This window comes from Prorops nasuta, unplaced genomic scaffold (assembly GCF_024137725.1).
Source record: "Prorops nasuta isolate Cenicafe-Biocafe unplaced genomic scaffold, Cenicafe_Pnas_1.2 PNAS00022, whole genome shotgun sequence".
In the NCBI taxonomy this organism is placed as follows: domain Eukaryota; kingdom Metazoa; phylum Arthropoda; class Insecta; order Hymenoptera; family Bethylidae; genus Prorops; species Prorops nasuta.
Window position 1 is genome coordinate 36325 of NW_027116819.1, and position 26415 is coordinate 62739.

Below are 26415 nucleotides of genomic sequence, written 5' to 3' on the forward strand. Positions count from 1 at the left end.
GAAATTTTTATGCACTCCGTCCGTATACGTTGGCAGTTTTTGGATTCTTATCAAATTTTCCTATGCGGATCCAAAAGACACTTCAAGATCCTCACGGGTCTTAATTTAGACGTTACGTCAACCCTCTTTGATCTTTCATACAATATAATATTGATATAACAATTATATACTTTTCTTCGCGTTACACACGAATTACGAAATTTCGATATCTCGCTGTATAATTACAGGAACACTCCTCGACGACAACTCGTCTATTGTTTCCCTCTTCCGGAATGCTTCGTTGATCAGAAAGGTTCGATAACTCTCCAAAGCAAATATGAAATATTTGAAAAAAAAAAAAAAAAAAAAATAAAGTAAACACGAATCGAGTTTGGAAAAAGTGCTTCTGGAGACAAACGAGATATCTCGCGGCGCCGAAGGTGGTTCGTTAGTTGAAAATTCGAGAGTAATTTTAGTTTCGTGCCCACGCGACTGACCGGAGGTTTATAATTACCTAACCTCACCCAACCCAATCTAACCCACTTGGCAAACCGTGCGAGTTCCAGTTCTCCTCATTGAAATCCGGATATGGTTGGTGAACGCAAAAAACCGTTTGGCCAAGTGCATCCAAACTAGTGTAGAAATACGAGGTATTTCGCTCTTATCGAATTTGCCAAGTTTGCTCGATAATTCGAAAACTGATAAACAGGTACTTCCTTACATATATATATATATGCACATTTATTTAAAGAAGCAAATTACAGCCTGAAGAAAAATTCTCACGCCAATTACAAATGGCTACTGCTCGAACATTAAAAGCAAAAGATTCGCTCTTATATAAACGCAGGCCTGCCTAGGGGGATAGACGATATACAATGTAGGAACAAATTGACATCAATTGTCGATGACCGCTTTTATTCAAGATGCTTGATCTCATTCCAGTATAAATTATGAACCCGTGATCCAAGAATAAGATTGCTATTGTGTCTTTAATATCGTCAGTTTATTTAGGATCGAGTCTCTATGAAAACTACTCCATTCTAATTAGTATTTCTGATAGAAAATAATTCCTAGCAACATTTTCCACGTCCTTCGACCGTTAAAAATTCGGTTTTTTTCGTCAATGTCATGAAAATACACAATTCTCTCTCGTTACGCGTTCTCCAGTGATTTCTTCCTCCAAGGACACAACGAATGATTCCTCGTGTCCCTTGGCTCGTGTTCCAAACTCGATATTTCCAAGAAAAATTCAACGCAGAATATCGACGAGTCTCATCCGGCACTTTGTCGACGACGACGACGACGACGACGCGCGTGCATCGAGAGGCGAGTCTCGGCTTCGGCTCGTCACGAGGACTTGTCAAAGGTCAGTTTGAAGGTTCGCCGTGTGCGATGTGCTTCGAAGGGGTCCGTAGGGACGCATCAGGTATAAAAGTGTCCCTTAACTGTACTTGCTGGTGCTCCATTGATCGAGCCTTGTCTCCCCGAGGCCTCCTACCAGGTACCTGTCAATTTTAATTATTTTACCACCGGGTACCAGTTACGGTACGCGCAATCTCATTCTTTTCGCACTTGATGGAAAACGCACCGGGTGCAGCAGTCTCCCATTCACTTTGACGCGCCTATCGATTTATTGCCCACTAAAATCGCCCACAAGCTCCTAATTCGAGCTGCAGGTACACGCTACCTGCTTAACATTCAACGATTCTTTCCAGTCACTCGGAGATCCTCTTAATTTTACAATCTTCGGCTCTCTCGATAATATATAACGATAGAAGTACCGAGGATTTCACCCGTTTTCCACCGTATTTCTGGCCACTTACCAGAGGGCTTATCGTTACGTAATCAAACGTGGAAAAGACGATCGCTCTTCCTCTCCGCTTCTCTTCTTCGGGCTTTTCAAGATGCTATACATACGCTAACGCTGGTATATAGGAAAGAAAGTCGACGCGGGATAACGAGTAAGAGAAAAGCGGTGGACGGACGGACGGACGGACGAAAAGAATGGAGAGTGAGTCGTCGACCCGGACGCGACGCACAGACCTCCCCCCCTCCTTACTCCTCTCACAGTACCACCACCACTACTCCCTCCTTCCCTTTCGCGTAGTACGACTCCCCGCGAGAGAAGTGGAGCCCTTTTCGAGGGAGAAGAATATAATAAGGTCGCCAAGCGCTCGTTTCGCTGACAAAAACCAAAGGAAAGCAACTACGACGAAGAAGACGAAGCTCCGACCAAACTATAAGAGCCAACTATATATATATAAATATATATATGATTCTATTATTTCTATAAAGGCTTTTTAACTCTTCTAATTGTTCAATTTTTCTCGATTAATGTAATTATATTTTCGACGCGTGTCCTTGGAACATCAAAGAATATTAATTAAGAGAAAAGGATAAATCTTTAAATCCTATAATTTTTATATCCAAGCTGTGATGACGTCGTCGAGTAATCTTTTTGCTAAGAAAAACGAGAGGAAAGCAACTACGTCTCTGTACGACGAAGAAGCTCGAAGCAAATTATAAGACCTACTATTTATATAATTTTATTATTTCTATTGAGATCTGAACTGCCAGGCGTCTAAACCAATATGGGGGGTGCAATTCTGAAAGGTAGTTTGAAAAAATATTAACAAAATAGTGCATGAAATGTTTCTTACGACCAAAGAAGTATACCAATCTGCAAATACAACTCTTTTTACGATAAATTTTTTACGTGTGAGCTGTAACTCTAAACACTCCAATTGACTTTTCAGGAAAGAAATAGTTTAACTAATGGCCACTAGAGGCGTTTTGGAGTTAGTCAGATCCCAATAGAGGCTTTTCAACTCTCCTAATAATTCAATTTTCCTCGAGTAACATAATTAACTTTTCGACGCGCGTCCTTCGAGTCCCAAAGAGCATTGATAACAACGAGAAAAGGACAAATGTTTAAAGTCCATACTTTTCATACCCACGCGTGCAGGCCACTGCGAAAAGTCCTATACGCATCGATTCTCGTTCATCGCTTTCCGGCGAGGAAAACAAAAGGAAAAGTTGATAAAAAAAAGAAGAAGAAGAAGAAGAAGAAGAAAAATAAAATGCTACAGGTAGAACGCGATGTAGCTCGTTGCGACGTTTCGTCATTGTACAGCCGGCAAATAATTAGGTAACCTCGCTTCGCCAACTGTGTAAACTGTGAGCGAGTCTCTCGCGAGATCTCGTTTGTCGTTCCTAAGGCTGAAAACATGAATATGAAAAAGAAGAAAAAATACACTTTGGGCAGAGAGGAGACGACTCTTCCATCGATACGTGATATAATTGCTGCGTGTCGAAGCCACAAAATTCACCCAAATATATATATTCGAGGGAAAGTGGCATTGGGGGAGAGGAAAGGGTGGGTGTGTTTTATTTAAAGAGAGATCGATGTTGGTTAAGGAAGCTTTATAACGTTTACAGTGATACTCATCTAATATCTATAGCGAAGCGAGAGGACGATGGAGACGAAGAGAATGTGGGATAGGAGCGTACGAGAGGGTATAAAAGAGAATAGGAGGGAACCTGGGTAAACTAAGAGAGAGAGAGAGAGAGAGAGAGAGAGAGAGAGTACGTTGGCTTTTGGAGCGAAGCAGAGCAAGAGGGAAAGAAAGAGACGAGTGCGAGAGACTATGTAGGTTGGAAAGGGTGAAACGAGAGAGAAAGGAAAGTTGGATAACGGAGAGGAAGAGAGTGGTAGGTGGGGGGAGGAGGAGAAACGGGGTTCCACCCTGGAACACATTAACTGCAGGGCGACGGGGTATATCCGGTGGTGGAATGGGGTATGCCACTGGCGTAAGTAAGCCAAATGGAAAACGGAATTACTCGAGAGCGTCCAATGGAAACGGCTTAATCTGCCCTTTCCCGAGCCCGGAGGTGTACTTAAGTATCACCTTGTGTATTAGACTCAGCGTCTCGAGCACTTCCTTTGAAGATTACCGACCAGACGTATATTAATGAAAGCGAAATCGCAATTATGCTCCATCGAAAGATCGAAAACATCCCATTACCTTTCTTCACCCCTTTCTCGTACTCCCCACGAAATTCATCTCGTACACTTTGTTCATGATTTCAGAGGAATATACGAAACTCGACGAATTTCTTCCCTCGTTTCAAGCTGGAGACTGCTGTTATTATTGTTCTTGGCAAATTTTTCATACTTTTTCCATCAGACGATGAGAAATATTGTCAATATTTGTTCATCGAGATGTTGGTTCCAGTGGTATCGTGCAGTGATGGTAAATTGATGAATCAACGTGGTGCATTTATAGCGTTCTAATGGGATTATTTCGCAGAAATAAACGTAGAAAGTTAATCAGTGTAAAGAGGACTAATTTATGACTTTGACAGGGTTATAATTTCAATTAAAAATATTCCTTTGACAAGCCAATGCCGTTCGGAGGAAACTACCTTGTTTTCTCGAGATACGCGCTCTGCTCGAGGATTGACAATCAATGCGCGGTTTCCCATTCGACTTTTCCTATTCATTTTGTGCTCATTAATTCTCTTTAATCCCGATTAGTCTTAATCGAAGTCACCGCCGCGCCATTTTTTCGCCTCCAAATATAGATATCACTTAACGAATCTACTTATCACCGGTATACCTGCACGGATGCATTAATACGCGGCTCAACAAATTTCCTCTCGAATAACTCGCCATTTTTCCTCCAATTAATATTTATAACAGCGAGATATATTCCACGAACGGATATAAATTGTCAAGTTTTAGTAATTGGATAAAGTTTTATCCAATTTTTGCCAGATTAATATTATTTAGTGCATCGTAATCGTCCATAAATAATACATGAGACGTGTGTGTGTATATATATATATATATATATATATAAGTAAGGCTGAGAGGTGCTGTCGAAATATAATTATATATCTCTATGATCTAGACTGTTGATCGGTTATGACATAAATAATTTGCACGTGCGATGGTAATTAAAGAATACGCGCTTTTGTACTTTCAATTGCAAATATATTTTCCTTGCTGAAAATTACGGAAGAAACACCGTGAATCATCAAGTAATTAGGACAAATTGCTCAATTCGTTGGAATCATTCTTTTTATTATTCCACAATCTTTTTTTCTCTACTACTTATCTTAGCTTTTGGACAAAATGCCGAAATAAGAAGCTTCGTTATTCTTTATCCAAACCGTTAAACCATACAAAAGTATAAACTATCCATAGCAACAAAAGATTTAACGCTATTCCTCGCATTGCAATAATAAATATCTCACGATATTAAACAATAATCTTTAAGATATACATATATTATTCGAAATTTTTCTGTATCACTGTCTCAGCTTTTGTTAAAAATACAAAAATAAAAAGATCCTTAAAGCCCCATCATCCTTTACCCAAACTACTAAACCACATACAAGTATAATACAATTATCTATATAGCAACGAAAGACTGAACACATTTCTCGCTTGGCAATAATAAATATCCCATTTTGATATTCGAAAATAATCTTTAAGATATATTATCGGATAATAAAGTAGGTATAGTAGAAACGAGGTTCGTGGATAAAAGGAGAAAAGCTTTATGGAAGAATGAATTAGGGCGGCTGGAAAAATTTTTCTTTGGAGAAAAATCGCCGTCTATCGAGTGCCGATCGATAAGCGTCGCACTTTCAACAAGAGAATGGCGGATGATAAAGAAAAAAGTACCAAACGGCCACCAATACGTATCTCGCTCCCTGCTGGATATGGTATTCGCCTTTCGTCTCCTTTTTAAGCTACCGACCTTCCATGTTCCTAACGCAAACACACTTGCTCTAATTTATATTCCTGCTCTGCTCTAAACACACTATATATATATATATATATATATATATAAGTTTCTAGAAATGCTAATTCCCACAAATACACAACGCAACAGATATTTATCATTTCGATCGATCGACGTAAAAACGAGACAATTAAAGTGTTTGGTTCGATGCAAAGATGAAAGAACACGAGTTTGCTTATTAGCTTGGAAGCTAGCTTCCTGGGTATTGATGTTGGAGGGGGTGAAAAGAGGTATATATAGTAGAGAGAGAGAGAGAAAGAGAGAGAGAGCGTGTGGTCGGTGGATGTTGGTGGTCCTTGGATAGCCACGCCAATGCACGACGTCGAGCGAACGAGGGGCGGCACGCTAGTAGCGTAGTTAGGGGTGGCTCGGAGGAGATGCTGTAGGGTGAGATTTAGTACCAACCTCCGCCGCTTAGTCTACCCGTCGTTGTATAGTGTACCTACTCTCGTGTCCCGAGCCAAACTACAGTCGATATCTCGCTAGGCTACGCTCAACGCCAACTATACTCTCTCTCTCTCTCTCTCTCTCTCTCTCTATATATATATATATATATATATATATATTCTCCGTTTTATTCTATGCTACCTGCCCACCCTAGGATAGCCCCACTATATATATAGCAAAACCATTTCCACTCGTTTAATATTTTCATTTTCCCTTAAATCTGTAATCTTATCGCTTCAGGACTCGGACTCGCTATAAAATCCTATTTAAATTAAGCGTACTTGGTTTAAGCGATCATTACCACGACAAAACACGATAAACTCTGATTTACCGTTGATTCTCCATTGAAATTTATCCCATAACGATTAGCATATTTTCAAAAGCAGCGAAAGCTTATTTTTCGAAACGCACGAGCGTTGGGAACGAGAACCTGGCGCAATTTGGCGAAATCGTCTCTTTCGAGGGTGCTTCGGCGTAAAATCTAACGATCGGTTTAAAAAAAAATAGAGGGTTCCATCCCCCCGTATATAATTAACCTCGGGATCCTCCGGCTCGCCCGGCCTCCGCATTATTTTTCTCCATTCTCATTTTTTCACGTGGACGAATGCGTGGCCCGCCTCTTGAAACTATACACGCGAGGGCTGATTAGAATTTTATTATCGCGCGCAGCAAAGATGGAGAGAGAGGTTATGAAGAATGAAAGAGAGGAAAACGAGTAGGTGGGGCATGTGGTGCAAGTTTCAAGCTTTTCAAGTTTCCACGATGAAAGGGACCGACCGTCTTTGGCTTACTTGACTCCGGTCTCCCCCCTCCCCCCCCCCCATATATACGCTTTTCCACCGACCCCCCCCCCCCCTCCTCCTTCTCCTCCTCCATTCCAACACTCGTTCTCGAGACGATCCTGAAACAAACTACCATCCCTCGTTCTCTCTCAAGTATTTCAACTTTTTTCTTCCAAACTACCGAAGAATGCTTCGCGTTCACATCTAAATCGGAAATATTAATAGAAAATTTTATTCGGCCTTCAGTCAGGCAGCCGAGAAACACAGGGTGCTCCCATCTCGCGCAAAGCGCAACGCGAGTTCAATTTAATAAAGCGTGATCGTTTTTATAGAAAATAAAAATGTTGGAGGGAGAAGAAATTTGCTCATAAGCTGTAAGACTCGTATAAGAGAGAGAGAGAGAGAGAGAGAGAGAGAGAGAGACTCTCGCAAACCAAAAAAGAAATATAATGGCTTAGCAGACTCGTGCTCGAGTCATGTATTTTCAATAAGCCCTACGAGATACAACCATGCAGTTGTCTCACCTAAAACAAGACTCTCCACCAGCTTCGTTCCAAAAGAACGCTAACGATAAATACACGTAGGACGATGCAGCTCCAAATGCAACGTTTTCCAATCGCGAAGGTTGATGAAAAACTCGATCATATATATATATATATAGAGCTATGTCGAAATTCACTTTTGCAATTGCAAAATAAACTTCTGAAGAAAAGTTCGAAATAACGACGAAAGTAGAAACAAAGACTCACACTCGTTCATCGATCTATATATAGCAGAAAACAGATACTAATTTTCGCAAAGCTACGGAAACTCGTGGACGCACGAGCGTTTGTCGCGAAATATTTGAGCTGCGCCACGAGTCGTTTGGGAAATGGAATTTGGCGCCGCAATTGGGTCACGATGAAGCCATGCCGAGAGGTAGCTCGGTGCGGGGTAGGGAAGATGATAAAGAGATAGTTGGATAGAGAGGGCTGGTGTGGTGGGGGGAGAGAAAGCAGCGAGGGGGGCCAAGAGGGCTAAAGTGCAGAAAGCCGCTATCGTGTGGGCAAACAGGACCAGCGGCAAACAAGCCGTGCACCGTAACAGGCTTACATTATCTGTTTCGGTGTGTACTTAAAGGATGCTGCTACCACCCTTAAATCGAGTTTCCACCAGAGGGAGAGAGAGTACAGTGGAATATTTTCATAATTAACCTCCTGGTCGATGACAATTAACGCGAAAAACCTCGAGTTTTAATTACCGAGGAGGAGAGGGGGTAAACGGAGTAACATATATACTATATATATATATATATATATATATACATCAAGGAGATGATTACACGCAAAGAAAAAGTAATTGGAAGAAACGAGGAGAGATATTTGCCAGCATCGACGGAGACGATAAGTTTCGTATAAAAAGATAGAGGGAGGCCAAAGTGGCAGCTTTGCGAATTTCACGGACTGCTAAGCCACAAATGAAGCAGACTCGGGTGGTGCTCCATTTAGCTCGTACGATTCCGCACCCCCGACGGAGAACGCTGTACCTATACATCGAAGAAAGAAAGGGGGAATTAGACTCACGCACCGAACAAACGATATTTGTACTTGCACGCATGCACGCACGCACGCGCACTCGGTAAATATACACACGCGCACGTATTTTCACCACAAACAAACTTTGCTCCGATTTCACTAGCCAGGAGGCCCTGCTTCTTTCTTCCACTTATAGCTATATATACTATTTAATTACTGATAGTTTGTTAGGGGAGACCGGGGACAATTGTAACAAAAAGCGAATCTCATTTTTTTCCGAAGATCCTAGTAGTGTTAAAAATCTCAAAAAAATTGTAATACTTACTACATATGTCTAGAATGCAAATATATTTTTATTGAAGTGATATTTTAATTAATCCATACGCAAACAATGAATATAGTACCACGTGCACAATTTGTTACAATCGACACCACGCAGGGGTCAATTGTAACACACCGATTTTCAATTGTAAAATGTGCGTAATTCCCATAGTGCATGGATAAAAAAGTAGTTGAAGATACTTCAATAAACGGAGTATGTTATCTAAAGGTTAACATGCACGATACAATGAGATTTACTTGTAAAAAATCAAAATAACCACTATTGACTGTTTTATAAAAATAAAATTCTTTTTATGAAAATTATTTTTATTTCTTGTAACATTTGAACATTTACTTGATCGGAACGATGTTTATTGCAATATGTAATGAGTTATTGAAGACGCGATAGAAACATCTATGATTTTCCTATTCAATTAGTATGGTACAATCGGCATCGGTTTACTTGTTACAATTGACCCCACACGCTCCAAATTACTACGTAGTAAAATTTAGCCAAGATAATTTCATATTTAAAAATCGTTCGACATTGAAAAACTTACTCAAAGAAATGACGATTTCAGTCATGTATTGAATTTTAATATTTATATACATAATAGTATTTGAGCAATTTAGAGTTAAAGAGCAAGTGAAGTAATTACAAAAGAGTGCCTAAAACTGATTTTCTCATTTCTACGAACAGTGGCTTAGCATTGGCGGTCCTAAACTATTGCAACTACAGCGTCTTGTAGTGTTCAAGAAAGGTACTGAACGATTTTAAATTTCATTGATGGACGGAGCCACGAATTTCAATGTTACAATTGTCCCCCGGTCTCCCCTATATTTACTCTACGCTGGATTTTCTCCGTTAATTTGTATTTCTTCAGGGTGGAAATTAGATGATTCTCGAAGATTTTTATTGTTTCCACGGCGACATCCATGAAACTAAATCAAATCGTTCGGAATGTTTCTACTTGAGCTTAAGAAGAGACAGGTATAAGAGAATCTTTTTGAAAGGTAAATCTTTTCTTTGGAGAGTACTAGCATGTCTACGTATATATATATATATATATATATACATATATAAAGTTACCACAGTGTACAGAGCACACAGAGCGCCATGGGTTTTATCAAGTGAGTCGTCGACGTCGCACTGGCTAAGCCATCCCCCTCGAGCACCAAATGGTAACGGAAGAAGAACCAAGGTGATGGAGGGGGAGGTTGAGGAAAAGGAGAAGAATCGAGCAAACTATGGACAGACGATACCATCATCTATATACATATTCCATCTACGTTTTGGAGCATTTTAAATTACCACTGGCCACGTCGTAATTTGCATTTGACTAATTATTAAATTTGGAGAGGGTAGAGGTGTATTTTATTCTATATATATATATAGTAGTGTGCGTTTAATAAGAAAGAGCACGAACAGTCCCGGGGATCAAAACAGCCAACCTGTAATTATTCGACCAAGGCAGAAGCGGTAATCATTGATACATTTCCAGCAATAATCTCAACGACCCAATTAATACTATCGACATACCGGTAGGCGCAGTTGCAATACACCCAACAATTTATCGCAATAATCCCGCAATGATCGTAAATTATCGCTCGCGCGCGTATTGTCTCTCCTCTCTCTCTCTCTCTCTCTCTCTCTCTCTCTCCGAGGATTCCCCCCTCCCACTAATTTTCCCACATTTCGCGCTCTCTACCAAATTGGCTCAACGCGTAATCAACCCTGTGCGATTCAGTTTACTTATTTGTTGTTTCAAGAACTTCCATTTAACATTTTAGCAAGTATTATTATCCTAAGGGATGAGCACCTCTATTCCTGATTATTTTCATTTCGAACCACGTTTATTTACTACGTCTACGAATGATGTTTCAGGAGACGCGTTGAATAGATGGAAGAACGTAATAAATCCATGTCAAGAGATGTTATTTTGATGGTAAAAAAGGTTGGGTTGAAAAGTGCAGTTGCACCAAAAGCAAAGATTAGCTATCGAACAGCATTGACATTTTTCTCGCCCTTTTCTCAATTAAAACAACGCGTGATCAACCCCGTGCAATTCAGTTTATTCATTTTGTTGTTTCCAGAACTCCCATTTGACAAGTATTATTATCCCAAGGAATGAGCACCTCTATTCATAATTATTTTCATTTCTAACCACCTTTATGTACTATATATATATATATATAGATGACGTTTCACGAGACGCGTGGAATCGACAGAAGGCGATAAATGCACGGTGGGAGATGTTATTTCGGTGGTAAAAAAGGTCGGATTGAAAAGTGCAGTCGCAGCAGAAGCAAAAAGAAGCTATCGAGCAGCATTGATATGTTAATTGGCGAGTAGTTCTCAGCGGCACTTTAATCCCCCATGAAAGCTATCCGAGCGGTCGCTGCATGGCCACTCGAGTAGAAAGCCCCGATCCGAAAAGAGGCCACGTGACCGAAGGAAGGAGGAGGGGGGGGGGGGGGGGGGAGGGAGATAGAGGCCACTCGAAAATTCGTGCGGCCGAAGAGTAATAGATCGATCTGGCGCACGTTGTCCCACGAATAAAGGATCTCGCATCGTTAAATATATAGATAATACGGAACCCACCGGTCCATGGGATATGCACCGTATGGCCTCTCCCCAATCCCCTCCCTACGATTCGTTTTACGATGATAATCATACATCCGATCATATGCTTCGCGACAAAGCTTCTATTCCTCCTAAGTGGATTACGATAACGAACAATGCGATCGTTCCATAGTTTTTGCTTTATTTACCGTGCTCCTATCATTCTTCTCCTATGAGAAGAAAAATTTAAACTGCTCCATATTTTCCGAACGATCGAATCACACGATTAATCGAAAATGGTGGATCCAATGTAACGAGAAAAAATCATTCGAGAGCAAAATTAAAGTTGAGAACGGGAAAAGTGTCGGAGTGGAGGAGAAAAGGGTTCCAAATGGTGAAAAATGTGCGAGAGACGTCGAAGAAAATCAGTGCTTCTTCTGGGTAGACGAATGCGTGTTGGGTGCGTGGTACACGGTGATGACGTAGCTCGTGGCGTGGCGCGCGAGACACGGCGAGGCTAAAGGACCAGAGGAGTGGAGAGCACTGGTCGGACGTAATGGCACAAAGGGCAGAGGAATTCCGGACTTTACGGCGCCCCGAAGCGATTCGGTGAAGAGAAGACCGAAAAGAGGGACGAGGAACCGGTCGTTGTGCAGCGCAAAGTAGATGCGCTATTAAATAAATGATACGCCTCGCTTCCCTATACACACACGCGCGAACCAACCACCGAGAGCGTCTTCCCTAATCTTATCGAGGACTACCAGGAAGCGTTTGGCCTAAAAATTATCTGCCTCCTCCCGCACGAACGCGCTGTCCAAATCTCTCATTCAACATAACAATCTGGGAAAGTATCATCCACGCTGCTGTCCGTATCTAATTTTTCCATGCACAGACACTTCCTCAAACTTTTACCTCGACTCCCGGTGTCCCAAAACTTATACCTTGGAATAACCCTCGAGTGTCTTTGCATTTCGGAAGAAGCAGAGGCGCGAGTTTCCCGTAACTCGACGATGACTCACGGGGACCTATACGAGAAAGCAACGTTCGCAGCGATTTATCCTGAAGAACGCGTTGCGGACTCGTGGCATTGTTCCACCGTGGTGATCCAAGGTGGAAAGAGCCGAGTTCCAGGTTTATCGCCGGAGGATTTGCGCAAGGGAGAAATTTTCGTGCGACCTTGAAGTGGCTCGACGCAAGTCGAGCCACTCGCAGTGTTGGATGAAGACTGTTCGGTGGCGAACGAATCAATTATGAGAATCGCGTGCGTGTTGGGGAGGGAAAAAGAGGAAAGAACGAGGTATATAGTGCGAGGGGGGGGGGGGGGGGGGTGCAAGTTACAAGGCAGAGACGTTGAACGGTGTTTGACAGGCACCTGTTGCTACTATATAGCACGAGAGAGAAGTCTCTACGTATTTTCTCCTACTCTTCCCTCCCACGCTACTGCACCCTCACCCCCGAGCACCGCTACCCTTATCAAGAATATACAAATAAAGCTTTGCTCGAATCTGACAAGATCTTCGACGGAGACTCCTCGGCGTCTGCGTACAACTATATATATATATATATATACTCTGAAGCTTGAGTGTCAGAGGCCCCTGCAAAGAGGAGCGAGACGTCAACTAAAATTTGCCATATAAATCTTGCGTAGAAAAAACCCGATTAGATTGGAAAAGTGCAGTTGGTTATTTAGGTATTATCTTTGGCGTTTGTGCGTGTGTATGTGCATTGTTAAGGTACGCAGACTCCTCGAGCGAGTGGAAGCAACAATCGTCGTGAGTCGCGTGGAGAGAAATCTGAGAATTCTCGTGAAATCCGGGTTCGTAAAACGAGGTGTCGAAATCAATACGCGTTAAGTGCATTGACGGGCTATTTCGGTGTTATCGGCCTAAGGAAACGTTCCAACGACTGACAGCGATACTCGTTGGACTTAATTTCTCCTTTTATCTCAATTTTCTCATTTTTTTTCCATCCGAATGAATAATTATAACGTCGTATTGTGATAAAAGAGCGATACGTGCGTATATATATATATATACATATAGTAATATAAACAAAAAACAGACGATATATATATTACCTGAGTTAAGATGGTTCCTGCAGAGAATTCACATTGGAAATTTAAAAAAGGTGGTGGGGAGGGGAGGGGGGTGATGCAGTTTGCAATGAAGAAATTAAAAACCAGTTTTTTATTCGCCCATGGAACAATTTGAGGAATTCTGGGAGCTCATTAACAACGAGAGCCGAATTGAAAATGACTCCGGCGCTGCGGATCGGTAGCACCGCGCCGTTCGGATAACGCCTTTTTTATGTAAAATTGCTTTGACTGCACCGGATGTACGGCTGAACAGAGACATTAAATAGCAATTAAAAAGAAAATCGCGCCCGAGAACGAGGGCTAACGCACGAGCATAATTCGGGAGTCGAGTGCACCTGCACTCGGTCCAATGATCGTTAAGCCGCAAATTCATCAGAGATACCGGCAGATACACTGCTATAAACTCAACTGCAATGAAGCATTATTATATATTAAGTGCCGCTCTACGAAATTACTATATTTAACCGTCGCATCGCTTTGGAACCAAGTCTGCTTGAATTTTTGAACCAAAAAAACACTCCGAATAATTTGATTTTCACCTCCACGAGATTTCTTATCGTTGTTCCCACATCTCGTTTGAAGCCAGCAATTTTATAGAGTACCTCGACATCTTTGAACTTGTATATTATTGTTTTTTCTATCAAATTTAACGCTTTATCGAAAGACATTACGCAACAATAACGCTCGCATTGAATATTGCTTCCACAATTTCACATTCCAAGTGAAATATAAACGATAAATCTTGATTAGGAAACTGTGCGTTTACTATTTACAATATCAATTGGATGCATTAGGAAAATGTAGCTTGATATACGGTATCCAAATCTATAAGTGGTCCAATAATTCGATACACCTGAGTACAACGATTAGCATAAATACATGCAAGTTTAATTAATGAACAAACGTTACAAAAATAACTCAAATTCCAATGAGATTCGTACGAAAGAGACTCCTCTGTAATACGAAAAATCGAAAATTACACAAATTTTAATAACACGATAAATCAAAATCCCCCTCGATATAATATTCATAAAAATATTAATTTATTATATCAAAAACACATAATGCCAGAAATATACCACAATCTACGTCAATTGGTACACCAATCATCCCACGGAGCGAACCAAATTAAATATGCAAATGAACAAAAACGCAAGATTTCTTATTTCAATATTTTATTGTACGAGTTTCATTGCAAAATATAATTAACTGCAAATTTAATAATCCTTAAAACGCGTTGTCCCATGAAACATCACATCATTCGCACCAGGCTAATGGTGATTAAGAAATGCACATAACATTTTATACATCAGAGATATTTTTGATAAAATTGTATATAAAGAAGACGAGAGACTGCGTTTGAAGAATTTCAGTAGAGGGGCACATGCGTGAGACTGAAGCCACCAGAAATTCCAAGGGACCTATCTTATGGGAAGAAAGAAGAAGGGGGTATATACGGTCTGGTGACCGCAGCACGCGACACCATATGGTTCCCCATCATCTACGCCCCTCCCCTCCCCTCCCCTCCCCTCCTCTCTTACTGCAACGTTGCAGCGCAGACACACGCTTTTATGGACACCACTCAACGTTCTAAGATCTTAACCACATTTCCCTCTACCTCCAATTTATCCACTTTTATCTCTCTTTCACCCCCCCCCCCCCCCCCATCTCCTCTATATCCTCCCTATTATACGTACCTCCAAAATCTCTCTCGACTCTCCACTAGTTTTTTTCTCGATGAACACTGTAAGTACCTCGCGTCAATCTTTTTCCATGCATACTTGGGAAGAATGGTAATTTTTTAATATTTGTTAAATTTATTTGAAATAAACTATTGTCCATAGATGGAGATTTAATTAAAAAAAGGATCAAGTGGAAAAAAATTGAAATGGTAATAGCATCAGCAGTAGTAATAGAGGAATTGGCTGCTGTAACTGTACATAAAACTCCCATAGGAGCCTTTAGGCACGCATTTATGGCACCCTTGGCCGTACTATACCGTCCATATCCTAATAGAAACGTAATCTCACATTTTTCTCCCCTGAATAAATTATGAAGGAATACTTTGTGCAACCACACATCGAATACTGTGAAATCTTTTTGTTTTGTTTTGTTTTTTTTCTTTGTAACTTAATATCCTTACGGTTAATATCGAACGAATTATATAAATAATGGTTGGAGGATGTTGCATCTTTTTAAAAAGCAAAATACAACTTCTTCGAGATTAGAAATGCAGAGGTGAAATACTGAAATGACTCTCGGAATACGTAACGCGAGTGGCTCATCAAAATTCATGAAGTAGATATCCAAATTTCGAGTAAAGTTACTTCAATGTAATCCGAACAAATATGAAACGTCTATATTTACTCCAAATAAAATAATACGGTAAAATATATGTTACACTAAACGCTATGAAACTCGGTTATACAATTTGCGTTGGCTGAGCAATCGTGAAATAAAAATCATAACTCTCGTCGCTTCGTACAACGAGGCGCAGAAAATGTTGAAGATTCACGGTATTTAATCACGATAATTAATCCGAAATCTTATCAGAACTTTCTTTGTCAATATTACGCTTGATAAGTGAAACCTCGCGATTCAAACATTAATTATTTCAACTCTAAGACCTTCGGACTACTCGGGAGTCTTGATCCTTTCGCTCGTGGTTTTAATTACGCTTCCAATTTATTATTATTATTATCAAAAGCGATACGTTTGTGCTCCAAAGATAAGGCGCCATTGAAAAAAATGACATTGAGTAGCTTTAAAAAATACTCAATTCTTTTATTGGTAAAAGCAAACTTGCCTCTGAGGGTTTCTCGATAAGTACTGCATGGTTATTAGGGCCAATTATCCGAGTCTTTTGATTAATGCATGAAAGTTGAATAATGGAAAATCTGATAAGCAGAGTTCCCATGCTCCTTGTAATTCGTATGATATACAGGGAGAGCGAGGGTAGAGTTTTTTCATCAATTGAAAATAATTCTCGTGGAGGGTGAGTGTGGTGGAAGGACCCCATCGAGATATTTACCCTGTTTACTCAGTAATCATAGAAATGCGAGATCCTCCAATACCATTGGGAATCATAAATTTTTCAACAGTGGGAAAATCTTTGGCCAATCATTACTCGATTGCTTTGGGAAAGCACGAGTACGAAAGCTTATGGATAGTCAGGAGTCTCTAATTTATTGAAACAGCAACGATTAATTTGTTAGCTGTAATTCAATCGCAGTATCGGACGAATGATAAATCAAATGAACGATGAAAGATAAAATTGATAATTTAATTCTCTTCAAACACTTTGCGATTATTTACCTGTACGAAGAACAAATATTCAAATAAATATTAACTTATTTTTCTAAAGTTCTGGGGTATCGTATCTTTAAACTCCAAGACAAATGACATAATTACAGTGGTATTCGAATATTACGTAATAATTAATCGTGTAATTTCTAAAAAAATAAATCAAACAATTTACAGTTGGTCAAATGAGAAAATATTTTCCACATTTGAATTTTGACGAAAGTCGATGGAAAAAAAAATATTAATGAATACTGCAAAAGAAGTGAGATATAAGTTTTGCTGCATATTGCAGTAGGTTTTCATATGAAAAAATTGAGAGTGACATGAACATAACAAACACTAGTATTTTTGTATTGGTAAATGTGTAATAGTCACAGTAAGATTTCTTGCACTACGTCATTAATCAAACTTTACTTTGACACTCATAAGTGTTCTTCTAGCTGCAGGCTAAGACGTTTCAAACGTTTTCTCGTGCTTTTCGTTAGTTTTCCTCCTATTGCGTCGTGTAAACAAATATCAATTAAATAAATAAAAAGCGCCGAGTGTTTTAATTTTTTCCTATCACCATTTAAACATATATAGCACTATTAGAGAATAAAACAGTTAATTATTGACGCGTCGCTATGTGCGAGTCCACCTAAAATATAATTTATTGCAATAAATGAGAAAGTAAAGTCAAGTATAGATATAACATTTAAATATACGAAGTATATATATATATATATATATACAGAATCGTTTATGACGTCGGTTGTAAATAATTTTGTAGGTATGCTATTTACAAAAAATTGTTTCTGACAAAAATTGCTCGACTCATGTGGGAAATGGGATGGCATAATTTACATAATTATCACGTAACACGGTAAAAATTCGAGCAAATCTATGCGAAGGCTGCATACATCCAATATAAACGGAGAAATCAATTGAACAGTAGTTGGCCCAATTTTTACTTGGGGGATCAGAGTAAAATTTCGTATGCTCTTTTGCAATAACCAATGCTGTACGTATAGATATTCAGAAACTTTTGTACGCAGTGCTGATTTGCTCCAAAATTTTTACCATGAACGCTAAACAATTTACAGAACCTAAAAAAACAAAATATATATAATAATGATTTTGTAGAATGAATGAAAAAATCCTTAAATTTTCCACTTAAATTTAACCGTGACGCACTCTCAGTTGACTCGAAGAAATATTGAATTAGTTTGAAAAATGTATTAAAAATCAATTATATTCTTTCCTGTCTTCGCTAACACAAACACAAAATTCCCCGAATTATACCAAAGAAGAAATAATAGTTTTTTAATGCACTAGCAGTTGCGCAACACTCCTATCGGGGCCAATGGAAAGAGCAGCAGGAGCGAATTTAACGATGTCCAGTAATTTTTCTTTTCGCCAGAGTTAGATGTTAAAATCATCAAGTCCGTATGCGCGCGCATTCGTGTAATAACGACGATAAAGATCATCGTACGTTTGCCCGAGAATGCAGAAATTGCCCAAGATTCGCCAAGGGGCCAAGGATTTATACATTACGTACGTTATTTACGAATCAAAATCGAGTAGCAGTGCTCGAACATTGCATATGGAATTTGCTAACATGCGAGGGAACTTACCCAATGTTGCGTCGAGACCACCTCGTTTTCCGAGCCATCGAACGACTGTTCAAGAAAGAAGAGAACAAGTAAGTTTATAGCCAAAAGCACACAGAGAATGAAAAATCATCGTAAAAACTACTCACGTCCTTCTTCCTCTTCACGGCTGCAGCTCCTGAAAACAGCAAAGGTCCACGGCATTAGCTAACATCTCGTACCCCGAAGAGAAGCTACGATTCGCATCGAAGATGCTTCGTTATTTTCGAGCGTGCAGGAGCATAAATGTCACGGGAGGCAAATGCGTAATTTGGGTGAAACTTAAAAATTGGGAAGTGCACGGGGAGTTGGTTCTCCTCGGAGGAGATTGCCAGATAAGGTGGTAGGGACAAAGGAGAGGGAGGGGGAGGGTTGATTTATGTATAGTTTAGCGAGAATAACTTACCAGCCGTAGGGTTGGGTAGCCTTGCTCCGTTGGTTCCGGTGGGTGCGGCAGGGTTTGCAGCGGGGGTTGGGGCTCCTACGGAAGGCGTAACACCCCTGGTCCCGAAAGGAAAGTACGGCGAGTCCGGAGGATAAGTCGCACCTTCCACGCCGCCAGGATTTCCACCTCCCTCACCCCCGCCCGGACCTCCGCCGGGCCCACCGGCCGTCGGACCGAACGCGCCACCCGCGTACGCCTGCAATTAAAATTCATGTATAGTATATAAATATATGTATGTATATAATGACAAATTCCTCATCCTTCCAGCAACTTTTTACCCGAAACGCGCGCGCAGTCTTCTAGTATACGGTTACCATCGCTGTGAGCGTAGAGACGCACGGGCGGTAATTTTGAATGGGGGGAAGCAAAAAATTACGAGGTTTGCTCGTTGCGCTTTGGATGAGGAGGGGGGGGGGGGGCAGAGGTGGTATTCAGGTTGGAGAGGAAAACGTGGACTAATTGGAGAAAATTAACGAGATTTTCTGAAAGAGTACCGTAAATACATGGAAAGTGGCTTATATATGTATAGATATATACAAGGGAGGGGGAACGCATGGGACTTTATCCGTATTCCCGGTTAACTTTTCATCCGAGTCGCGCAGCACCCGTTCAACCCCCCTCCTTCCCATTTGCGCCGGTAAACCAGCGAACGCGCGCCACTTGCTCCGTTTCGTACAGCTACGTCCTCTTCCGGCGATGCGCATTCACCCCCCCCCCCTCCCCCCCTCCCCCAACCCGTGTTTGTTTCTACCTATATAGCAACGGTATACATATATATATATAGAACACAGGTACGGATGAGGGAGGCCGTAAGTGATATTAAAGTTGGAGTTTAGCGACGCTCAACCTTGGCGAAACTACCCATCTGCTTTTCTCGGTTAAAATATAAATTGGTGCATCCACCAGGAATAAACTATTTTTGCCCAGCAATAGCCTTCGTTAGAGCTCTACCATTATTAATATTACAACGCTTCCAACTCTAAAACTGCTGCATCTCAAAATTTCAAACTCAAATAATAAATTAAATTGGAAAGCAATGAGAGCCTCGCGTCGAAATATGTTACTACCGCTAAAGTTTTTGGATTATGTCGAGGAGGAGGAGGGGGAGGGGGAAAAAAGAAGGAGAAGATAAGTAACTTTCTTCCAACATAAATTCCATTCTACCCGGTGTAATAATCATTGCGCACTCGCCTTTCTTTTTTAATCCAAACTTGTTTCGAGCCTCGAGATTAACCTCGAGACGTTCCTCCGGGTGAATTAAATATGAAAAATTAAATGACAAGGTTGACTGCAAGCGGGGAAACTCACCATTCCGTTATCCATCGTGGGGCCATACGGCGACTGGAAGCCTGTTTTCTCTGCAACAAAACAATAGGCAAATTTTAGTTTATTCCACATCTCTTCTCGCCTCCTCCTCCTCCTCCTCCTCCTCCTCCCCCTCCCTCCGTGTACACCTTCCAGAGACGTACGAGCAAAAAGAGCGGCGAATAAATGTTCCCTTTGATGGAGTATCGAGGCGAAGAAAAAATGGCAAGAAAAAAGGGTCCTCGGAGATATTCCGCGCGCGTTACCGCAATGGACCGAGAACCGATGCAAAATTAATACCCGGCATAAATTCACCATGCGTCTTTATAAATCAGAAGCAGCGTCCCGATCGCGCGAGGAATTCGCGCGTGGCATACGTGCGTTTTCCGCGCTGCGGAGAAAAGTACGCACGCGGAATAAACAACGAGACAAACATTGCCACCACCACCACCACCACCACCACCATACCGTATCTGTTTCATTGGTTATTAATGCCGGCCGCCTCTGTGCGAGTACGTGTGCGCTAGAAACTTACGAGGATCGGCAAGGATTTACGTTTGGAAAAGGATTCGTGTCGAGAAATTCATTATTGAGCTGCTGCTGTGCTCCGGCTCGTTGTTGGGATTGATGCTTCGAGGCCACGTTGATCGCTTTCTCTCTCTCTTTCTTTCTCTCTCTCTCTCTCTCTCTCCTTTTCAAAAAGCCAACTCTGCCTAGTCTATAAAAGCTGGAGAGCTTCTTCTGTTGCTCGCTCTAACCCCTCCCACCCACACACACATACACACACACGCTACTTAAACCTTTTCTTCTTTCTTTCCGATATTCAAATTACTCTCCGCGCTCGAGTGACTTCGGAAATTAATAAACTCCGAAATATTCAAAGCTGTGTGCCTTGTTTCTGTGATTTTTCATTCAATTGCTCCAATGTTGGAATATTGTAGGGACAGTGATATGATTCTTTGTTAACGAGGACTCGAAGAGAATCACTGTGTGTTTTGAACGAGCAGTAAACAGGATTCTCCTTACAAGTTTTCTTAAAAAAAAAAAAAAAATCATGTTACACAAGACACTCGAATAAATAGATAAATTGATAAGAAAAAGATGCAACCCTTTCTTACAACGTTATTTTTTCTAATATAGATAGGAAGGTTGGAATTGGACAGGTATAGGTTGGGGCAATTCTTCATCGGCGAAGACTCGAAGAGAATTAGTGGTGACACTGAACGGGCAGTGGACACACTAGGACAGTGCACGTCATGACGAAGAGCAGGCTCTGAGGATGACACACGGTAGCCCATGGTTTGGTACGTCCTTTGATGCATGATATTGCGGAGAGTCGGTCCACGCTTCGGCAAACGTGTCACGAGCAAGCCGAAACTGTTAGGATTCATAGTTATCTCGGACGATCGTGCCCCTGCAGTTCCGTTCTCCACCTCTCTTACCCACCCCCAACCTTCTCTCTTCCACTAATGCTCACCCGCGCCTATATTACAAGCCTCTACGGACATTCCTCCAGCTGCAAATGCAATACATCCTTGCGGAGCCCTTGCCGCGGATGCCTGTCAACTAAATTTTCGACCACCCCCCCCCCCCCCCCACCACCTCCTCAAACCCTACAACGTACGCCATTCCGCGAATGGAACTTTGAAAGTTTGTCATTGTCTCCTTTAACATCCTCTCTCTCTCTATATATATATATATATATATATAGTATCTTCATGCACGCATACAACTTTAATCCAATGCAAACGCCTGCTCCGAATATCTACGATTGACCAACGTTCCAAACGCAGAGTACATTGAATTAGTTTGACGTTTTTCTCGTTGGATTTTTTTTTTTTGCGAACAATGCTCTCGAGCATCGAGGTAAATATTGCAAGGCATTCGCTCGGTGCAGGTGGAAAAAAGTCTTGGGAACCACACGTTGGATTATAAAAATTCGAGCGGTTTATTGGCGCAATTACGTGGGTCGTACAGAACCCTAGAAGAGCGCTTTGTGGATTTTCGGCTAAACGAGACGCGACCGCCGCGCTTGTAACGGCGGACGCGGTTTTCGAGGTTACGTCGGGGCTCGCGAGCGAGGCGTTCGCTGCATTAATATCGACGCCCATCCAGCGCGCAGCTTCCATTATGTTCCTCGAAGCAAATTTTACTCTTTTCCCTTCCATTCTTTGCATCGCCGTCCCTCAATGTTGCTTCTCGTAATTAACGATTATTTTTCGTACACGCCATCTTGAAATTCCTGCAATTTAATCGTTAAATACGAACATCCGCGCTGATAATTCCCTTAAAATCGTAAAATGCAAATGTAATACGTACACATGCACAAATATACTCACGTATTATTGATTATGTCACGTCCCTCATTACTTTTACGCGCGTCCTAACTTTTGTAACGCTCGCTTTCATTTTTTTCATGCTCCTGCACACGAATGCATTATTTTTACGATTTCACGAGATTTCTTATCTCGCAGTTGAATTATATTTTTTACAGCTTCGGACGGCGATTAATTCCACCGAGATAAATCAACTTTTCCGCCTTGTTTATCGAGTGGGGAGCTTTCGTCGACAAAACGCTTCGAGTTTGCGGGAATAATATAAGAAGATGGTCGTCGTCGGTTCTTCGAGGGATTAAATGGCGGATGAAAAAGGAGCGAGAGGCAAAGAGAAGAAGGGGTGTTTTTGACCGCGTGGTCGTGTTATTTGCTCGTGGAAAGTCGAGCCTGGTGGTGGTGGTGGTAAGTAAGTAAGCTCGATACACCGAAGCTAATGGCAAAGCACGTCCAGTCGTTAACACCGAGCTACAGTACACCACTCTCTCTCTCTCTCTCTGTGTAGCCCGACGCAAATAACACTCACACAGAGACACGCTCGCGTAGAGTTACCAAACGCATGTATTATACCGAACGGTCGCCTGCAGCATGGCAGTCTGCGAATTTTGGAAATTCAGGCCACGTCCGCGGGACTAAGGGCACGATTACGCGCTTCGTCGGCCGTCCTTAATACGATCCTGGATTGGGTGACCGATCGTCTGGACTTTGACCCCGACGTACCTCCTATACCTCGTGCCAATCCTTCCGCACAATGACGATCCCCCCGAAATCTACCCATCGCACCGCGCCGCAGCTTTTCGATCGAAACGCGAAGCTTTCTTTCACATTCGCGTAATTAGAAAAAATATGCGATACCTCGTTTCGGAACACCCGGTATATCCGAAGAATAAACGATAATCGAGTATATCCACTGGCAATCGAAAAGGAAATTTAATAGGGAAACCTCAAGGAAAACGACTGTTATACGAGAAAGACGGTGCCAGGCAATCCGGTCAATCGTAAATGAAGAACGAAGCGAGAGAAACATAAAAGAGAGAGAGAGAGAGAGAGAGAGAGAGAGAGAGAGAGAGAGAGAGAGAGAGAGTACAGGTGAATCGCAGCCGGTTTTCACCTTCCTCAGAAAATAATTCATTTCACTATCTTGGTATCGATCGAATCGCGTTTGACGAATTTAGTTTTGGTAATTAATTTATCGCAGAAACAGCTGCCGGTCAAATTGAGTTTTCGTCAATTGCATTATTATTGCTAACGTCTTTTGTGCATCGCGTATATACAGTTTTGCGTTAGTCGATGAGTTTGTAAAATAAGACTGTTGCTGTTCGTTGGTAATGAGTTGCGTGTGGATTTTTCTAGCAGCACCTGGTACAGGTATACGTATACTTTGTATGTGTGTGTGTGTGTGTGTGTACTATATGGTAGAAAGTAGCATACGGGCCCACGCAGATCAACGAGCACCGGCGAGGTGAAGTGAGGCGAGTGGAGGCGAGGTATTTCTATGGTGGAATTTGCAAGGAACGTGCATCGTGCCAGTGCACAGTGCCACGCGACCCAAAGGGTGTGTTGCTGCCAGTTACACACAGGTAGGACAGACAGAGAGAGAGAGAGAGAGGGGGGGGGGGGGCAAGAAAAAGAAGACGAAGAAAAAAACTGCCCGGGGAACGACCAGCTACCCTAGGGGCCCACGACCCCAAAGCGATGGGGTCCCAATGGTTATAGGGCGGGGGAATGGGGGGGGGGGGGCTACACCTATATCGGGGAAGAATAGAACCCGACGAGAGAAAAAGAAAAAATGTAGAAAAGAGCTCAGGTAGCCATTGGTGCTCAACCAAACTTCCTCCAAAGCTTCTTATAACGGGTGGCCAAATTCTACACATTTTTAACTCGATGTGCAGACGCAACGTTCTACACTCTACTCGAATTATCATGAAAAACTGGTAACGATGGGACGGATGTTTAAAAAATATTCTTGAAAATGTTGTGTGCTAGAAAATATCGTGATTAACATTCGACGAAAAAATTAATGGCGAACGATTGATCGAACAACAGGTTTTTGTACGGTTCGTGTGTCGGTTCGACTGAATTTTGTCCCGGAATAAATGAGGTGGATGAATAATTCGAGGTAATTTCGAGCTGCCCGTTATATTATTGGAGCTCCTGGGAGAGTTGGGTCGGAGGGTTGAGGGGTTCTCATGGATACACTGGATCCATCGGGGCGGGGATAATCGGAAGAACGTGAGCTCCACTTCCAGATATTATATCCACGCCTGCCATGCTGCCGGAGTCCGTCGAAAAACCGCAGCGATCGTATGAGTAATGGGCTCCTGCCGAAAAGGGGCCTGATTTCTAAGGTAGCTATAGCATGTATATATATATATATATATATAGAGAGAGAGAGAGAGAGAGAGAGAGGAGGGGGGAGAGGGTCGGGGTAAGATAGAGGAAAAGAACAGGGGGAGCAGGAAACGAGGATGCTGCCGAATAGAGTTGGATGGCCACGCTTCTGCCGCTCCCACCAGTCTCTCTCCGCGTAAAAGAAGTCGCGTGTGGCGGTAGACCTCTGCGGGAGGCCCAAAAACACACCAAATTTAAAGCTACGTTCGATCGCGTCTGCTCTCTATTCTTACTCCGCGCTCATCTTCCCCCAAACCGTTGCATATTGTAGAATATTTACGAGTTGGCATTTTTCAACGGGATTTTCTTCGACTCTGTGTACGCGAGTTTGCGTGGATAAGGCCCATTGGGAAGAATCGTGCCTTTCGTATGTCTGTATCAGAGTGCGTCTGTTTAAGCGTATGTAGAGAGGGCGTTCTCGAAATTCGAGAAGAACTTTGAGAATATTGGCGAAAATTCGTGCACGATGCAAGAAGGTTTGAGATGTTTGCGGGGACTGAGAGGCTGCGAAGCGCCGGGCAGGAAAAGAGGGAGAGGAGGGGGGGGGGGAGGGGAGAAAGAGATATCTTGAAAGGAAGGAGAGGGGGGAGGGGGGAGGTAGATAAAGAGAGATCGTCGGTTGGGTTGTTCCGAGGAGCAAACCTTACGGCGAAGGTGTATTTTGTGAAGAAGCACAGAAGGAACGGGTGGGGGAGGGGGAGGGGAGGAAGAAGGCCGCCTGCCACGCGACCATCGGGCCTTCTGGTGGGGGTAGGACGAGGCCCGCGGGCGACGGCTCTGGGGGGGAGTATGGGCCAGGGGTGGGGAAAGGGGGTCGATGCAGCAGCAGCTGTCGCTGCCGGTGCTCCCCTTCGTGTTACCCTAGAAGGGGCCCACTGGAGGTACAGTGGCGCAGACCAAGGGGGCTCCAGTGGTGCTCAACCTTTTCAAACATATTTCCTCGTATTTACAAAAGTCTTACCCTTCAATCTCCTTTGCGCTTCTAATCCGCTTAATAAATTTATGTGCAAAAAATAAACAATCGACGCTTTCCCTTCGCGTACAAACTGAGTGAAATTATCACTCGCTACTTTCCTCGGAAAAATATTGGAAAAATGCCAAGTTTCACCGACAACTTTTTCAAACATTAAGCACAACCGAGTTTTCTCATCTAATTTTCTCATTCTCGCACGTAAAACAATTTGCACTGGATACACGACTTGGATTACAATTTTATATAGACTAGAGAAGGACCAGTGGTGCTCAATTTTTCCAGCCTCGTTCCTCTTTCACAAAATATTCCCCGTTCCTAAAAACTGAAAACTCGAGTCTCGAACCAATGGGCTTCTTCAAAAATTCTACGAATAACGATGCGACTAACGAAGATCGACGGTAACAATAACGCTGCACGAATAATCATGGAACGACGGGGGATCGTAAAAGCGGCGAATCCAATGGCCGGTGCGTCGGACCGAGTCCCAGGAGAGAGCACGCATGAAAATTACCGACAAGATTCT

General features: G+C 42.1%; 1 protein-coding gene across 1 annotated transcript in view; it reads right to left on the reverse strand.

The window, feature by feature from the left end:
* Positions 1-1247: 1247 nt before the first annotated feature.
* Positions 1248-26415, reverse strand: part of LOC136781262 (collagen alpha-1(I) chain-like) — a 34495-nt gene continuing 9327 nt past the window's right edge. Inside the window, exons 3-7 of the mRNA XM_066740115.1 lie at positions 20199-20248; positions 18852-19086; positions 18556-18584; positions 18431-18475; positions 1248-1484 (exon numbers count right to left, since the gene is read on the reverse strand). Of these exons, the coding sequence (XP_066596212.1) occupies positions 1347-1484; positions 18431-18475; positions 18556-18584; positions 18852-19086; positions 20199-20248 (497 nt within the window). The 3' untranslated portion in view covers positions 1248-1346. The remainder of the gene's footprint in view (positions 1485-18430; positions 18476-18555; positions 18585-18851; positions 19087-20198; positions 20249-26415) is intronic.